The sequence below is a fragment of the Dipodomys ordii genome, unplaced genomic scaffold (assembly GCF_000151885.1).
Source record: "Dipodomys ordii isolate 6190 unplaced genomic scaffold, Dord_2.0 Scaffold19, whole genome shotgun sequence".
Taxonomy (NCBI): Eukaryota; Metazoa; Chordata; class Mammalia; order Rodentia; family Heteromyidae; genus Dipodomys; species Dipodomys ordii.
This window is the reverse complement of record NW_012267235.1, coordinates 10,673,466-10,691,103: the sequence shown is the minus strand read 5'-3', so window position 1 is coordinate 10,691,103 and position 17,638 is coordinate 10,673,466. Positions and strand designations below refer to the sequence as shown.

Genomic DNA, 17,638 nt, shown 5'->3' with positions numbered 1-17,638 from the left:
CGCCGCCTGCGGCGCCACCTGCTCGGATGTATCCAGGTGTACCACAGGCGTGTCCTGGGTCCTATAGGGTGTGTTCTGAGCTGGGGTACAGGTTCCACCTGTCCCCTAGGTGTCCCATTATCTTCCGGGATGTTGGGGCCAGGATGAAGGATGGAGGTGGGAGAGAGTGGAGAAAAGAGATCTATTAAGTTCTGTCCTCTAAATAATTATTCAAAGGCTTCCCGATCCGCAGGCACCCACACAGATCACCCCCTGTGCACCAAAAATGAAATGGTAAGCCCAAGACTCACCTCTACCACCTGCTTTAATGGCTCCTACTTTCTTACTATCAAGCTGTTCTGTCCTTGTTGATTGTTTCCATGCAATCAAAGCTTCGAGAAGGCGGGGATTCTTTTCTTTTTTGATGCCAAGACCCAGGACTGTTTCATTGTATCCAAGCTGTTCCTGGAAAGGTGTGACCTCCTGCAACCCATTTCTAGTTCAAGACTGAAGGACTAGCAGCAGAGGGGAGTCAGGTCAGATCCTGGTAGCACCTCAAGCCCCTCAGAAGTCTATCTGAACTGTATAGTTTTAATCTCACCTAAGGCACTTACTGGCCTTGTTTGGAGGTAAACATTCCAGTGGCCCCAAACTAGCATTAAATTAAAAGCCACACTCAAGAGGCAGCTGATAGAAACACATCCACAATTTTAAGATCAAAAGAAGTAGCTTCATCTGTCAACATAATAGATTTTACAGGTGAATTTAACCATATCTGATCTGATTTATGAGGCATTGTTGTCTTCACTTGAAAGCATAGAAGAACCTAGAAAAAAAAGAATCTAGAAAAAGAACTAAGAAAAAAGATTCCTCTTTGGAAGGATGCCACAGGCTTTTCTTCAAATTAGTCCAGTGTCCAGCCACTGTGTTTTGTTTGATTGTTTTTTTGTTGGTTCTGGGGCCTGAACTCTGGGTCTGGGCGCTGTCCCTCAGCTCTTCAGCACAAGGCTAGTGCTCTACCACTTGAGCCACAGTGCCACTTCCAGCTTTGTTTTGCTTATGAACCGAACCCAGGGCCTCATGCATGCAAGGCAAGCACTCTACCACTGAGCCACCTTCCCAGCCCCCAGCCACTAATTTTTTTTAAACTACTTTCTTCTTCTGTTTTTCATAGTGCTGGGAATTGAACCTAGGACCTTGAACATGCTAGGCAAGTGTTCTACCACGGATCTACAACCCTAGCCTTGGCAGTGGGTAGGGTTGGGGGGCAGGAATACTTGTTAATCTGTCTGCTTGTGTAGCAGAATTTGGTCTAAGACTTGAAGTTGTTAGAGAACTGGGAAGAAAGCCCAGTGTGTTTGCACCTTAACAGCTGGGAAACTCTAAACATGTCTACTTAAAGACTTCATGAATATGAACAAGTTTATATCCCGCCAATACTGAAAAAAAAAAAAAGGAAAAAGAAATTCAGTTTCCTCAGGGCAAATTCAGTCAACTTCAGTGATACTGTCTGTAGTCACTTCAGGTTTCAAAACACCTCAGCCACACTGCAGCCTGTTCCTTGTCCCTCTCCTACTCAGCCCCTTCATCCATTTTTGTCTTGGTCTTGATCTGTCCCAGATTCATCTGCTCTGGGAGGCAGGCACTGTGCCCACTGCTTGCCCTCAGATGCTTACATCTGCAGGGTTCCAGGAGCTGGGCTCCACACTGCTGCCTACGTGGCCCCACCCTTTCCCCTTTGAAACTCCTGTCTACCTGAGAAAACCTGTGCCTTGTTCCCATGTCCCCTGCAGCGTCCCTGCAGGCATAAGTGCCTACTAGGTACTTGTCTCAATTCCTAGGACATTGAGAGGCTGAAATAGAATGCACATGTTGTTACTGTGTGTTTGTGTGTGTGTTCACGACAGTGGGTAGGTACTAGGGCTTTTTGTTCCTTAGCTTTTTCTGCTCAAGGCTGCTGCTGCACCACTTGAGCCACAGCTCCATTTCCAGCTCTTTAGTGGTTAATTGGAAATGAGAGTCTCATGGACTTTTTTTTGCCTAAGCTGGTTTTGAACTTCAAATCATGGATCTCAGGCTCCCGAGTAGCTAGGATTACAGGCATAGGTTTCACCTTTCTACTCTCAAATCCTCAAATTTAAAAGGGCCTCTTCAAGTACTATATGTCTGCTGAAACTCATCCAGTGATGGGGCCAGGCTCAAGGCTTTTTTAAAAATTTATTTTTATTTTTTTATTTTTTGCCAGTCCTGGGCTTGAACTCTAGGTCTGAAGGCTGTCCCTCAGCTCTTCAGCTCAAGGCTAGCACTCTACCACTTGAGCCACAGCGCCACTTCTGGCTTTTTCTGCTTATGTGGTGCTAAGGAATCGAACCCAGGGCCTCAGGCATGCAAGGCAAGCACTCTACCATTGAGCCAACTTCCCAGCCCCTGGGCTCAAGGCTTTGTGTTCTCTTGGTTACTTTCTCCTTCTGGGGTGGAGACTGCCTCTTAAGTGTGGGGATACTAGGACAGTTGTCATTGATAGTCATTGAACTCAAATGCTAAGAATTGTGATGTCTTTAATCTCAAGATCCTTTGAAATTACTGCATATTTCCACCTCTGTTTGGGGAAGAGTGCCTTATCAGAACCGTCCCTAAGTTAATGAGAAGGTCTGCCCTCTGATTTCTATTAAAATCTAAATATTGTTGGGTATTAGACAAAAGCAGAAAGACTTCAGTGTGCATTTATTGACTCTGTTATTCTTTTCTTCAGTGGGAGAGATGTACTTTGGCATGGGCGGAGTGGACAGTGTTCTGAGGACAGAGCGAGTGGACCCAAGTGTGTTTACCTTTGACCTTTGACCTTCTTCCATCTTTCTCCTTGGCCCTAGAGCAATGGCTAAAATAGCAGCTCTGATGCTATTAAATTTAGATTTTTATTATTATTATAAAGGTGAAGTACAGAGGAGAACATAAGTAACATGTTACAGTCACATAAGTCAGGTAAAGAGTGCATTTCTTTCTGAACAATGCCATCTCTTCCCTCACTGTCTCCCAGTGTTTCCCTTCCATCCCCACCCACAATTTGTATAGTACATTTCCACGTAGTGTCTAGTGAGCACTATGGCTGCATTTGTTCACCCTTTATCCCTTCATTTCTGTGCTCCCCTTACCCTCTCCCCAAGACATATAAATGAACCAACAAGACACAGAGAGAAAAAAATTATTGTTTCCATTTCCTGAAATTCATTTTGATAAATATTATTTTATATGATCAGCAGCATAGAGGTAATTGTGATTTTGTGTTCGTCTCCTAAGAGTATCTGGTGCTGGTTTTTAAGGGCTGGGTGGTGAGCTTGAGTGGCCAAAGACAAGGGTAGGAGGGAGTGATTAAAAACAAATGCAAGGTGGGCACTGGTGACTCACACCTGTAATCCTAGCTACGCTGCAGGCTGATATCTGAAGATCTCAGTTTGAAGCCAGCCTTGGCAGGACTCTTATTTTCAATTAACCACTAAAAGTCTGAAAATGGAACTCTGGCTCAAGTGGTAGAGTGCTCGCCTTGAGTGGAAAATACGCAGGAACAGTACCTAGGTCCTGAATTCAAGCCCCAGGACCAGCACAAACAGGAATGAACACACACAATGGGTGCTTCACAAGGGGCACATGCTCCTATTCCATCTCAGCTCGGCTCTACTCAGGGGTCCCCTGGGTCTGCTCTGTGTTCTGCATCATCGCACATCCCTATGGCCAGGTCCCTGAGCTCCCAGGCCCTCCCAGACTTCTGGTCAAAGCCAGAGCTCTCCAATGGAGTCAGGCCCTCGTTTCCGCTGTTGGCGCCAGCATTGGAGAGCCTGGGAATAGTGTTTCTTGTTGTGCCTGCTGCCCTGGGCCCAATTCTAGCACTGGTATTGGGCTCACTGGACAATGCCAGAGTAGGTGTTGATGGGCATTTGAAGAGGCTTGGACGTGGTTTCAGTCTGTTCCATTGCCTTCTGCTCTTCTGGATTGGGCCATGGCGTCTTGGATCTCTGAGACCTGGAACATGGCTCTGGGCAGGGATCAACCTCAAATCTGTGGTGGGGACAGACCAGCTCAGAGGGCCTATCTGAGGGACCGGAGATATCCCACACATTTGAAGGGTATAGAAGAGGGTGGCATGCAGAAGGAAGAGGAAAATCAAAAGGAAAAAGAATATAGGGAGCCTGGGCTCCCCAGAGGAGGAGACGGGTTTCTGTGTCTATCTGTCTCTCTTAACATACTTCCTAGTTAAAGCCTGCAAGGGTCCTATTAATTGACACAGCTGCTCCAGGGTGCTGCCTTGGTGGAAGCCCCGCCCCCCTCCAGTGCCAGCACGAGGGGGTTGGGTCAGGAGGACTGCAGGCTGAGTGTACCCCTCAGCATCTCCCCAGTGCCAGCCTCTGCTACCTAGATTCAAGTCATCAGGACCTCTGTCTGGTGACAGGTTCCACCACTGATAAAGTATCCTTGTTTGTGCCATGAAGTCTGGAGCCCTGGCTGGACCGGGTGGGGGGGGGGAAAATGGAGGGGGAGGGGAAGGGGGAGGGTGGCAGGCCCAGCTCACCTAACCACGTCCTTGAATGTGCGCTGATTGTCCTTGTCCAACCACAGCATCAGTGGCCTGTGGTCCTGGCTCTGGACCTGGATACTGGAGGTCCGGAAGGTGTTTGTCGCCATCTACACACAGATATGACGCGTCCATGTGTCGCCCTTGCTCAGGGCAGTTGGCCCTGTCCATTCCTTCCACCCTAGGTCTGTTGTTTCTTCTGTACAGACCAAGGGCTCCCCTGCTTGCTTCTCGGACATGATTCTTAGCAGTAATAATCCTGCCTCTACTCTCTCCCTGTTGTCATGGCCTGTGGCTGCTTCTCCCAGCCAGAATGGACAGTGCATGTTGGACTACTATGAATGGTAGTAGTACTTTAGCAGTACTTCTACATGACCAACTGGATGCCTGGGAATATGCACTTCTCAGCATTAAATTACATAAACAATTTCTTTCCCTCTTTTGTTGGTCGTGAGGCTTGAACTCAGGGCTTGGGTGCTGTTGCTAAGTTCTTTTACTCAAGGCTAGTGCACTACCACTTTGAGCCCCAGCTCCACTTCTGGTTCTCTGGTGGTTTGTCGGAGATAAGAGTCTCACAGATTTTCCTGTCTAGGCTGTCTTTGAACCATGATCCTCAGATCTCAGCCTCCTGAGTAGCTAGGATTACAGACATGAATCATCAATGGGGCCCTCCCTTCTACACTATTTTTTTTTTTTTGGCACTAGCACTAGAGCTTGAAGTCAAGGCCTTCTGCTCTCCTGCTCAAGGCTGGTGCTCTGCCACTTGAGCCACACCTCTACTTCTAACTTTTTGGTAATTAACAGGAAATAAGTCTGCCTGGGCTGGCTCTGAAGCTGGATTCTCAGATCTCCTGGGTGGCAAGGATTACAGGAAAGAGCCACTAATGCCCAACAAAGACTGCCATTCTTTAGTGGTCTGGCTGCTGTGTGGTACCCAAGGATGCTGGGGGCATTTGTGATGATCAGGGGACATGTCACAGGTCCTCAAATGGTCCTTGGGTGGAGGACTGGGCCTTGACTCTGATTGCTTTACGTAGGTAGCCTCATTGGTGCTCTGTATTTGAAACACAGTTTGGAGGGCAGATTCTTTCTGATTGGACGCTTCATTTCCATAGCGAAGCGTGCCCTCTCCTGTCAGGCCTTTCCCTCATGCAGGCTCCCTGTCACCTGCTGGCCTGGCTCCCATCCACCCGTGCCCTGTACCTCCCGTTGGAACCTACCGAGAAGGACCTTCCCGCCAGGTGACAGGACTTGACAACCTCCGCCACGCTCACATTCAGACACATGTGGTCCATTGCAGACGCAGCCACTGGGGGGCAATGGGGGAACCCCAAAACTGAATTAGGTAGGGGGACTGGGAGTGAGACTCCTGGGAAGTGTCCATTGGAGATTCTGGGTCCTAAGAAGACCATCCCAAACCCAGCTCAGCCCTCTATCTCCCCACTTCCCAATTCTTTCTTGAGCTGTTGCACTTGCTTCCCCATGACCCAGCTCCCTGGAGAATCAGCTAGGTGTCTGTCTCCTCAGACCAGGCAGCCATCATTGGCCCCAACTCCTCCCTGCAGCTCTGTCCTTTATCCCCTGCCCCCCTTACCAAAGGAAGAATGTTCGGTTGAATTCCTCTTTAGCCACAGACACCATGAGAATAGAAGGAATAGCTAGCCAGAAGCATCATGGCAAGGAGAGACCTGCTTCACACTTTCCTTTGATTGTGGTGTGGTGTGGTGTGTGTGTGTGTGTGTGTGTGTGTGTGTGTGTGTGTGTGTGTGTGTGTGTGTAGATCAAACCCTGGACTTTAGCTTTCTTACTCAAGGTTAGCACTCTACCACTTGAGCCATAGCTCCACTTTTGCTTTAGTTTTTTTTCTTTTTTCCCCCTTTTAAAAAAATTTGGATAATTGGAAATAAGACTTTCTTGCCCTGGCTGGCTTCAAACTGAGATTTTCATATTGCAGTTTCCTGAGTAGTTAAGGTTATAGGTGTGAGCCACCAGTGCCTGGTTCCGTTGGCTTAAACATTTTTTTTTTTTTACTTAGCTGTAGTGTTGAACCCAGGGACCCTCCCATGAGAGGCAAGTCTGAATCCCATCCCTATACCTCCACCAACATGCTCATAATGACTGTGTGGCTGCTCCCAGGCCCAGTCCCTCCCTCCGGCTAAAGGAGTTGTGCATTTCCCCCTATTAGGGGGACTCTGATATCATCAGACCTGATCTGATAGGGTTTGGGTGTAGGGGATGAGTAGGTACCTTGGGAAGAAGATACAAGCAAAAATTCAGATTTAAATATAAGGGCCAAGATTACACTCTATGTCATAAATGAGTATCGAGTCTGTTTTCAGAAATTTCTCTGAAAATGTAGAGAAGTTACAAGCAACTCTTGCAAGGTCACCAGGTATCAGATGGCAAAGCCGGAGTTCAGTCTCTACCCATCCAGCTCTGACTCTTGTTAATCCATCACCTGCACCTACCTCTAAGCTAGGAGCCACTATATATCTCCCATGTGTTTATGGACCACAAGGAAAGAATGTCTGTGAATGAGTTTCACACGTCACTCACAAATCTAGCTCGACTGGAGCTCTGGTGCCTTGTAAGAACATACATGTGGCTTGGCACCAGTGGCCTGTAATCTTAGCCACACAGGAGTCTGCAATCTGGAGAATCAAGGTTCAAAGCCAGCCTAAGCTGAAAAGTTCACAAGACTCTTATCTCCAATTGACCTGCAAAAAGCGGAACAAGTGACAGGGCACCAGACTTAAGTGCACACGGCCCTTGTACCATCAACATAAACAAACAGATACAAATGCAGGAGGCTGAGGTAGGAGGATGTCAAGTTTGAGGCCAACCTGGGCTATCTGGGGAGTTACTGTCTCAACCAAACAAAAGAGCACAAATTCAGTAGAGACAGATGACTGGTACTGAGGCTGAACTTAGGGTCTGGGTGCTGTCAGCATTTTTGCTCAAGGCTAGTGCTCTACCACGTGAGCCTCACATCCACTCTTTGGCGGTTAATTGGAGATAAGAGTTTCACCAACTTTCTTGATGAGGCTGGTTGCCAGCCTTAATCCTCAGCTCTCAGCCTCTTGAGTAGCTAGGATTACAGGTGTTAGACATCTGCCCCTGACTGGGCGAACTTTTTTTAAAATCTCCCCGCCGCCCACCCGCCCAGTCCTGGAGCTTGAACCCAGGGCCTAGGCACTGTCCCTGAGCTTCTTTTGCTCAAGGCTAGCACTCTATCACTTGAGCCACAGCACCACTTCAGGCCTTTTCTGTTTGTTGGTTCTGTGGAATGGAACCCAGGGCTTCATGCATACTAGGCAAGCCCTCTACCACTAAGCCACATTCCCAGCCCATGGGTGAATGGTCTTGTTGGTTCTGTGCTCATGTCTCTAAAGTCATGTGTAAGATTGGATAGTGGGGAACAGCAGAGCTTTGACAGTACAGGGGCCAGCTTTGATCCTTCCACAGAGTGGCCTTGTAAGTTCCTCCAAAGAAACAGTTTCATTGCTTAGCATGTGCTCAGAGGAGTTCATCCATAGACACAGCATTGCCTAGCCCCTGGCAAACAGGTGCCATGCTTCGTACTCCACATTGCTGCCCTTTTAGAGATTGCACAGCGAGAGGTAACCTTTCTGTGTAGTACTGGGGTTTGAACTTGGGGTCTTTGTTTGCTAGGCAGGTGCTCTAATGACTATCTGCTCTAAAGTGATGTCTTCTAATTTCCCAGGTGCAGAGGCCCAGACCTGAGGCGCAGGCCAGAATTCGGGTTACTAACAATGAACCCCTAAAGTGCCAAGGCCCTGCTTCAGTCAGGGAAGCCCAGGGCTCGGCTTGTCCAAGCTGGAGTTCTGTGACCAGATGTGCGCCCCCCCCTTCAGCACACTCCCTCTTCAGTCCTTTTCCTCTCTCCATAACTTCCCCCTTCTCAGCCCTTCTCTCTTTCTCTTTGCTCTGCACCCCCAGCTCCTTACCTTCAGTGTCACTGGCCGGAATGGCCTTCAGGACCAGCCCAGTGGCCCTAAGGGAGATGGCCACCTCTTGGTGACGGTGGCTGAGCAGGGCCTGGGGGGGGGTAGGGGTGGGGGTTAAGGGACAGGTGGGGTCCAAGTTGTGTCTCTCTCTCCCTGCACCCTTATACTCCCAGTCTGGCCTCTCTTATGTTTCCGCCTGCCCTCAGCCCTGCCTGGGGCACTGTCCTGAATGACCCAGGGATAGAGGCATGGAGTCTGCCTAGTTTACCTACTTCCAGCCCCAGGTTCCAGCCCCAGTGGGATTAGTTGAGGCATTTGCTCAGCTCTTGAGAGAGATTTGGAGCAGGGGGTCCTTAAGTTCCATCCTCTCTTTCCTTAAGTTCCATTATGGCCTTGTTGACACAGAAGGTCCACTTTGACCCCTTCACCCCCACTTTGTCCCTGAAAAACCCTCCCACGGCTGAAAAACTGCTAACAGCTGTAAGGAGCCGGGCACCGACAGCTCATGCCTGTAATCCCAGCTACTCCAGAAGATGAGATCTGAGGATCGCAGTTCAAAGCCAGCCCAGGCAGACAAATTTGAGAGATTCTTTATCTCCAATGAACCAGCAAAAAGCCGTAAGTGGGGGGTGAGGCTCAAGTGGTAGAGTACCAGCCTTTAGTGAAAAAAGAATCACACCAGACTAAAAAAGACCTTTAGCTCCTTCAGCCCCTCCAGGTCCGTGAAGCCACTTCTGCTAGCTGAACCCCTGAACCCTCCTGACCACAGCCAAGTCACTGACCTTCTGGTAGCACAAGGAGAGCTCAGCACCCAAGCTCTCTGCTGCCCCTCTCCTCCGGGGTGATGCACCCTCTGTGAAGGGGGAAGAGATGAGAGGTACAAGCCGAGGGGTGAGGTCCCCTGTTCCCCTCCACGCACACAGAGGCCAAGCTGAGCCCTGGATGCTAAGCTAGCACTCAGGGGGACCAGGCTGGCTTCTGGGCTTGGGGAGCTCCAGGGAGGGAGACAAGGGCAGCTCTGACATCGGCCAGGCACAGGGTTGAGCCGGCTGGGGGACAAGGTGGGAGAGTTCCAGGGAATCTGAGCCCATGCTTTGGGAAGCAGGGGCCACTGTTCACCTTTGGGGGGTTTGGGCTCATGGATCTTCATCTTCAGCTCTGTGAGGAAAATGTCTTCTGTAGGTTCTTGGCTCAGATCACTGAAGATCTGGAAAGAGGAAGGGGTAGGAAGGGAGGAAGGAGGATTGGGGAAGGATGGCTCACTGGCCCAGATCCATCTCTGCCTCTGCCTCACACCCATGCTCGAGTCTTTATGGTATTTAGTTATTTTTTGTGCTGATACTAAGGCTTGAACTCGAGTCTCATGCTTGCTTAGCTTCTTCTCTGCTCAAGGATGGCCCTCTACCACTTGAATCACATCTCCTTCTGGCTTTTTACTGGTTTATTGGAGATAAGTATATCACAGACTTTCCTGCCTGGGCTGGCTTTGAACTATGATTCTCAGATCTCAGTCTCCTGAGTAGCTAGGATTACAGTATGAGCCATGGGTGGTGCCTGGCCATGCTAGATTCTGAGTGGAATCCATCCACCACTAAAGAAATATATAATATATTATAACATTATATGATATATAATATTATAGCATGTAATATGCTATAATTATATAAAATATTATATAACATCTATCATGTAATACATAGTATATATATTATATAATATATAATCTTATATAACATATAATTGTTATATAATATATTATAATATATTACATAATTACATATGCATGTATAATATGTTATATTATCATATATAATATAATATATTCATAATTAACATACATATTATATACATATAATATAGATGATCTATATTATATAGTATAATGTACATATAATTTTGTAATATATATTTTATTATACATATATTTTATAATTATGTTGTTATAATAATATTATATAGTATATAATATATTACATTCTTATAATAATACATTATTGTATACTATATTACATTATTATAATATATAATATTATATGTTACATAAATATATATATCCATCAGCTAAATAAGAGATAACCACCTTTTGGTCAATAACAGAGCACAAACACAATATGCATATGTATATTTTATATATATATATATATATATATATATATAAATAAAATTGACCATGATCCCATAGTTTGTAATGGAGCTGAAAATTCTCTCTACCTAACGATGTCATAGCTATTGCAAAGCCAATGCACAGCATTCTACTTAAATTCTTGTGATGGTTCTGGTGGAAACACACACACCCAGGTAAAGGGAGAGCACACACAATTATGTATCTCTACCTGACCATGAGAACACTTGTGCATTTACTGACTGTACATCTGATCAGTGCTCTATTGTGTGCTCCTTTAATGTATATAAGAGTAGTTGAGCTGGGTGTGAATGACTCATGCCTGTCATCAGGAGGTTGAGATCTGAGGATTATGGTTCAAAGCCAACCTGAGCAGAAAATTCTGTGAGACTCTCACTTCCAGTTAACCAGCAAAAAGCTGAAGTGGAGGCATGGCCCAAGTGATAGAGTGCCAGCCTTGAGTGAAAAAGCCAAACGAGAGAGCTCAAGGGCTTGAGTTTAAGCCCTAGCACTGGGGTGGGGGGGAATAGTTTTGGACTAATGGGAATTTGTGGCTAGAGATTGGAAATGAGTTTAGAGCGACCTCTCTTGGATCCTCATTCTTCTGCATGGATCTGAGTCTTAGATCTTATTGATGGTCAGATCCATCCAGCTACTGAGCAAAGCATTATCACCTAGATCGTGGAGGTGTGTCTGTGACTTGCAGCCTGGTGATCCCTGTTCCCCATAGCTAAGGGATCCAGTTGGTGGTCTTGTGGTCCTGACATGGTACTCCAAGAGCCCCACGTGGGAAGCATGGGAGACTTACCTTGACCCTGTAGATCTGGAAATAGATAGGTTGGGTACCCATGCGAACATAGTATGTGATGGCGTCCAGGATGAAGGGATCAACTGTTTGGGATGTATCCAGGCAGGGAGGCTGTGAGGGAGATGGAGAATGTCTTCAGCAGATTTTTATCCAGACTACCAATAAGGCACCATTTCCCTAAGAGCCTTCACATATTCTCCACAATGCACAGCCCCAGCTGGTCCTTCCAATACCCCAATCCTTCCTGACCACTTGATTTCTACTTCTGATCAGAATGTATCTGCACAGAGCTCCAGCTCCCCAAGGAACCTGATTCATTTCCATTGGACAAGGACATATTGAACAATTTAAAGGTGCAGATCACTGTACTGGATACATATTAATTGGAGATAAGAGCCTCACTGACTTTCCTGCCCAGCCTGGCTTCAAACTGTGATCCTCAGGTCTCAGCCTCCTGTGTAGATAGGATGACAGATGTGAGCCACTGGCCCTTTGCATATTCAAACTTTTTGAGCACTGAGTTTCTTACAAGGGTAAATAATATGAACTGATGTCTCTCTCAGTTCTATCAGTCTCTGGATCTGTTTATTAAAAATCAATCAGCTGGGTGTGATGGCTTGTGCCTGTAATCCCAGCTTGTTGGGAGGCTGAGGTAGGAAGATCATTAGTTCAAGTCAAACATAGTGGACAACATAGTGAGTCCCTGTATATAAAATAAATAAATAAATATGTAAATAAATAAAAACTAATAATGTTTGTGTTTTATTGGGACTGGACTTAATGCTTTATCCCCCATGGCTTTCACAGATTCCCATGACTATAACCCATAATAACTGAGATCTTTAGGACAAACAGAAAAACATTGACATAGAATGTAATGCAAATTGAATATCCCTTCTCTGGAATGTGTAGGACCAGAAAACAAAAGAATATCTCTGATTTCAGATTTTAGACTATTTTCATGAGGTATCTTGGCAATGGGACTCATGTTTAATAAATGTGAAATTTATTTTGTTGGATACACCCCTCACTCTGTAAGCTAAAGGCAACTTCATATGATACTTGAACATGCATGTGCATGCTCTGACTAGAACCTGCCACCTGGGACCATGGTGATGTTTGCCACTTCTGGTGTTGTGGTGGTGTGAAGGAGTTTTGGATGTCAGGGGCATTTCAGATTTGGGAGTCTTGAATGAGAGTGGCCAACCTATAATCTCAGAGTTTATCTCATTCAGGCTCTATCTGGTGCTATGAAATGTCTCTGATTCTCGCATTATTCCTTTCACACTCACACCAGTGAATGATGGACTTGCTCTCATAGTGTCATCACTGCCCACACACTTCCAGTTTCTCCATGTGGAAGCTGCGTTTGGGATAAGCACCAGGGCCATAGGGCCATATTAATTGCTAATTACAGGAGGAAAGATAGAAGAAAAACCTCCAAAATGTTATCTATGGAGTCCTCTGGGGCTCAAGGAAAAAAGTATTTTAATACCCAGCTAAACAGCCCTTCATATACATGCAATGATATCCCTAGATAAGGTATAAATCAGAAGACATGTGCATACCAAAATACTGCTTTGAATTAAAAACATAAGAAGGCCTCCTAACCAATCAAATATAAAGCAAAGTGAAGAAGAGCTCAGTACAGTAGTTAAAGAACAAATGGTTAGGCAGGGTGTTAGTAGCTCATGCCTGTAATCCTAGCTTCTAAGGAGGCTAAGACATGGAGGATGGAAAGCTTGAATCCAGCCTGGAGCCCAAAATTTCCATCTCTACTCACCAGCAAAGAGCTAGACTGGAGGTGTGGTTCAGATGGTAGAGCACCAGCTGCTAGCAAGAAAGCTGAATAAGTGAGAGGCCTTGAATTTGAACCCTGGTACTGACAATAAATACTGTGTTCTTTAACTATTTCTGAAAGCAAAAATAAGTATGTGCAAATCTATAGTTACCTTTTCTACTATTCATAGGTTCTGCCATTGACCTATAAAACCTGAAGAATGGGTTTAGGAAAAAATGGGCAGATACTAATATGATGAAAATCACACCATTATACTGAAAGATATAAAAGAAAGACTTCCATAAATGAAGAGCTACAGTGTGTTCCAAAAGAATAAAAGATGCTAATTCTTGGCCGGGCACTGGTGGCTCATGCCTATAATCCTAGTTCCTCAGGAGGTTGAGATCTGAGGATCGTGGTTCAAAGCCAGCCCAGGCCAAAAAGTCTGTGAGATGCTTATCTCCATTTAATCACCAGAAAACCAGAAGTGGAGCTGTGGCTCAAGTGGTAGAGCGCTTGCCTTGAGGAGAAATAGCTCAGAGACAGTGCCTAGGCTCTGAGTTCAAGCCCCAGGTCTGACAAAAAAAAAGTGAATTCTCCAGGATTTGATTGTAATTCTACTGTGATTCTCAAAATCCCAACAGAACTTAAAACCCAAAACAAAACATGAAAGACAATTCTACAGTTTATCAGGAAGGAAAAGAATTGGCATGTTCTGGTAAGTTTTGTAAAAGAAGGATAATCATAGAAGCTAACCCTGGCAAATATTAGAATACAAAAGGGCTGATTTCCACAGTATTGCCCAGATCCAGGAAAGAGAATGGGTGTCCAGAAATAAACTCAGGCAGATGTAAGAATTTAGTCAATGATAAACACAATATGGCACGTGAAAAAGGCCAGGAGACGAATGCAATAAATAGCTTCAGGACAAACTGGCTACACCTTTGGAGAAAAAAAGCAAAATGGCCTATCTTACATGAAACACTAAAATTAACTGCAGATGGGCTGATTTGCTCAACATAAAATTCAAGGCATTGGAAGTGTTTGAGCAAATTAACAGTGAATATTTAATTTTGGAGTGGGGGGGAGGACTTTCAAAGCAAGACTCTGAAAGCAGAAATCAAAAAGAAGAAACGTGCTACGTGCTACGTCTGAGGACATTACACTCTTTAAGTCAACAAGAAAAGCCAAACACACAAATACAGAAAATGCCAGGCACCAGTAGCGCAGGGCCCTAATCCTAGCTATTCAGGACATTGAGATTTACAGGATCAAGGCTTTAGGCAACCTTGGGCTGAAAAGTCCATGAGATTGTCTATAATCTCCAATTCAACTAGCAAAAAGCTGTGCAGAAGGTGAGGCTCAAGTAGTAAAGCACCATGCATGAGTGGAAAAAGCTGAGCGAGAGAGCAGGAGGCCCTGAGTTCAAGCCTTGGTACTGACACACACACAAAAATGAATACAATGTATAGGTAAATTACAAAGTAGACAAAAAGCATCAGCAATGTGTGTGTATCTGTGACTAGCTAAAGGCCCTTATCGAGGCAGCTGTGGCTGAAGGGCTTCAGTGCTGTGTAGCAGAGAATATGGCCTGGAGCCAGGCTGCCCTGTTCTTAGGGCGCAGTGCAGCTCAGCTCATTTTGTTACTTGGGGCATGTTGTCAGTCTCTTTTTGCAGCTGCTTGCTCTGCACAAAGGGGCTGTGTGGACAACAGCAGCAGGTGTTAGAGGACCTGCCCAGGAACCTAGCAAAGAAATAAAGGCATGAATCCCTTCTCAGAAGTGCTTTATGCCAGGCACTGGGGCTCATTAGCCACTCAGGAGGCTGAGATCTGAGATCATGATTCCAAGCCAGCAGGAAAGTCTGTGAGACCCTTTATTTTCAATCAACCACCAAAAAGCCAGAAGTAGAGCTGTGGCTCAAGTGGTAGAGCACCAGCCTTGATCAAAACAGCTAAGGGACAGTGGCTAGGCTCTGAGTACAAGCCCCAGTACCAGCGTGCACACACACACACACACACACACACACACACACACACACACACACACACACGGTGTCTGGATCAGTGCTGGGTACATAGTAAATGCTAAGGAAACCAGCTGGGCGCTACCAGCAAATGATCCTAGGGAGGTCCCAGAAAACCTCCCTCTGACTGCACATCTAGAAAAGATGGGTTTACTCCATCCTTCCCACAGACTCCAGAGAAGGCTCAGAAAGTGCTCACTCCTAGGAAGTCCAAGTACTGGCTGCACAGTCCTCCCGTGGCACGCTCTCCCCTCTCCGCCTTGGGGCTGATTCTTGAAGTCAATATCTAAAAAGGGACCCCCCCAGCCCAACCTCACTTCTCTCCCCACTGGGTTTCTCGTATCCCCATCTGTGCAGCCCCCATGTTGCCCTCCCTCTCTCCTTCCCTCCCTTTCTGCATCCTCAGAGCCCATACCATTTCAGCCAGCTTGTGGATGGCGGGACACAGGGTGTTGACCGTGCTCTGGTACCAGGGGTCTGCTCGGCCCAGGAATGTGGCCAGGTCTCCCAGCTCTGGCTGCCTGGATGCTGTGGGATCCTGGGGACAAGAGAATGGGTTCATCCCTCAGGGCCTGCCTCTTGGCCTGGGGTCCCCCGTTCCCCAGCCTGTGCTTTGTGAGGGAAGCCGGTCTTTAACCACTCAGGGCCTTTGCTTGCACACTGTATCTGACTAATTAGTATCTGCTTCGTGAACTCAGGGGCGGGGAGATGGTTTTGGCTGAGGATCCCTTGTCAGGGATGATTGAAAAATAATCCTTGGCCCTGGCAGGGGAGAGACTTCCTTCCATTCTTTTCTTTTCCTTTCTTTTCTTTTTGGTGGCTGTTGTGGGGGCTACTGGGGCTTGAACTCAAGGCCTGATGTTCTCAGTTAGCTTTGTCTCTTAAGGCTGGTACTCTATCACTTGAGCCACACCTCCCCTTCCAACTTTTTGCTGGTTAATTGGAGACAAGAATCACATGGGCTTTTCTGGCCTCAATGGTTTTGAATCTCAACCCTTGGGTCTCAGCTTCCTGAGTGGTTAGGATTGCAGGTGTGAGTCAACATTATCCAGTTTTTTCCTGCTTTTATGTGAATCCCTGAAAGTGTGTGTGTGAAAGACATGGAGAGGGGAGAGAGAGGAGGAGAGGGAGGGAAGGAAATAGGAACAGACAGGCAGGCAGAGAGAAAGAAAAAGAGAGAAAGAAAGAAAGGAGGGAAGGAAGAAAGAGAAGGGAGGGAGAGAAAGAGAAGAGCAAAGAGGGGCAGAAAAGACCTATGTTTAAGGAGAAGCTCAATAATACTCTATTACAAAACCAAGCTGGTCAGGTGGCTCATGCCTATAATCCTAGCTACTCCTGATGCTTCAGTCCAGCAGATCACAGTTCTAGCCAGCCCAGGCAGGAAACTCCATCCACGAGAGTCCATCTCCAAAATAAACAGCAAAAAGCAGGGCTAGAGGTGTGGCTCAAGTAGCAGCCTGGCAGCCAAGGAAGAAAACAGAGCAAGTGCCAAGCCCTGGCACTTTCAAACTCTGATACTGGCAAAAAAACGAATACAAAACCAATTCAAACACAGCAGTGGGTACCTTGTGGGTGGGCTTGTGTTGTGAGAGAACCTGTCTTGGCCACTTGTGGCCCCCAGAAGACCCCTGAAGCCTCTCCCAGCTCTGCATTTGAGCGGTAATGACTCTGGCCCCTGAGAATAGGGCTGAGGCTGCTGGAGAGTCCTGGCCCCTCCCTGCTCCGCCCCCCCTCCGCCCCTTGCCCCTCCCCTGTCCAGTCACCTGCGGGGCCAGCACTGGGATGTAGTAGAGCTGGAGGCTGAGTCTGGGGGTGAGGCAGAATTTCTGTGACTCCTGTTTCCTGGCAAGTTGTAAAAAAGTACAGTCAGAGCGGAATGGGGTAGCAGGCTGACAGCGCGAAGGCTGTGAATTTTTTTTCTCTCATTCTCTATTTTCCTTCTTCCTTCGTCCCTTCCTCCATCCCTCCCTCCTTCTCTCCTTCCTTCCTTCCCTCCTTCCTTCTTTCCTTCCTTCCTTTCTCCCTCCCTTCCTCCCATCCTTTCTTCCTCCTCCTCCTCCTCTTCTTCTTCTTCTTCCTCCTCCTTTTCTTCTTCTCTTCTTCTTCCCCTTCCCCTTCCTCTTCCCCCTCCTCCTCCTCTTCTTCTTTCTCTTCTTCCTCTTCCCCCCTCCCCCTCCCCCCTCCTCCTCCTCTTCTTCTTCTTCCTTCTCCTCCTTTTCTTCTTCTTCTCTTCTTCCCTTTCCCCTTCTCTTCCCCCTCCTCTTCTTCTTTCTCCTCTTCCTCCTCTCTTCTTCTTCTTCCTCCTCCTTTTCTTCTTCTTCTCTTCTTCTTCCCCTTCCCCTTCCTCTTCCCCCTCCTTCTCTTCTTTCTCCTCCTCCTCCTCCTCCTC

The 17,638-nt window shown here is 46.7% G+C and overlaps 1 protein-coding gene across 1 annotated transcript in view; it reads right to left on the bottom strand.

Moving 5' to 3' along the window:
* Window positions 1–3,530: 3,530 nt before the first annotated feature.
* Window positions 3,531–17,638, bottom strand: part of Pik3r6 (phosphoinositide-3-kinase, regulatory subunit 6) — a 36,852-nt gene continuing 22,744 nt past the window's right edge. The window contains 10 exon segments of the mRNA XM_013013113.1: window positions 3,531–4,032; window positions 4,544–4,656; window positions 5,767–5,882; window positions 8,515–8,605; window positions 9,297–9,367; window positions 9,634–9,721; window positions 11,445–11,555; window positions 15,665–15,787; window positions 17,013–17,093; window positions 17,096–17,138. Of these exon segments, the coding sequence (XP_012868567.1) occupies window positions 3,876–4,032; window positions 4,544–4,656; window positions 5,767–5,882; window positions 8,515–8,605; window positions 9,297–9,367; window positions 9,634–9,721; window positions 11,445–11,555; window positions 15,665–15,787; window positions 17,013–17,093; window positions 17,096–17,138 (994 nt within the window). The 3' untranslated portion in view covers window positions 3,531–3,875.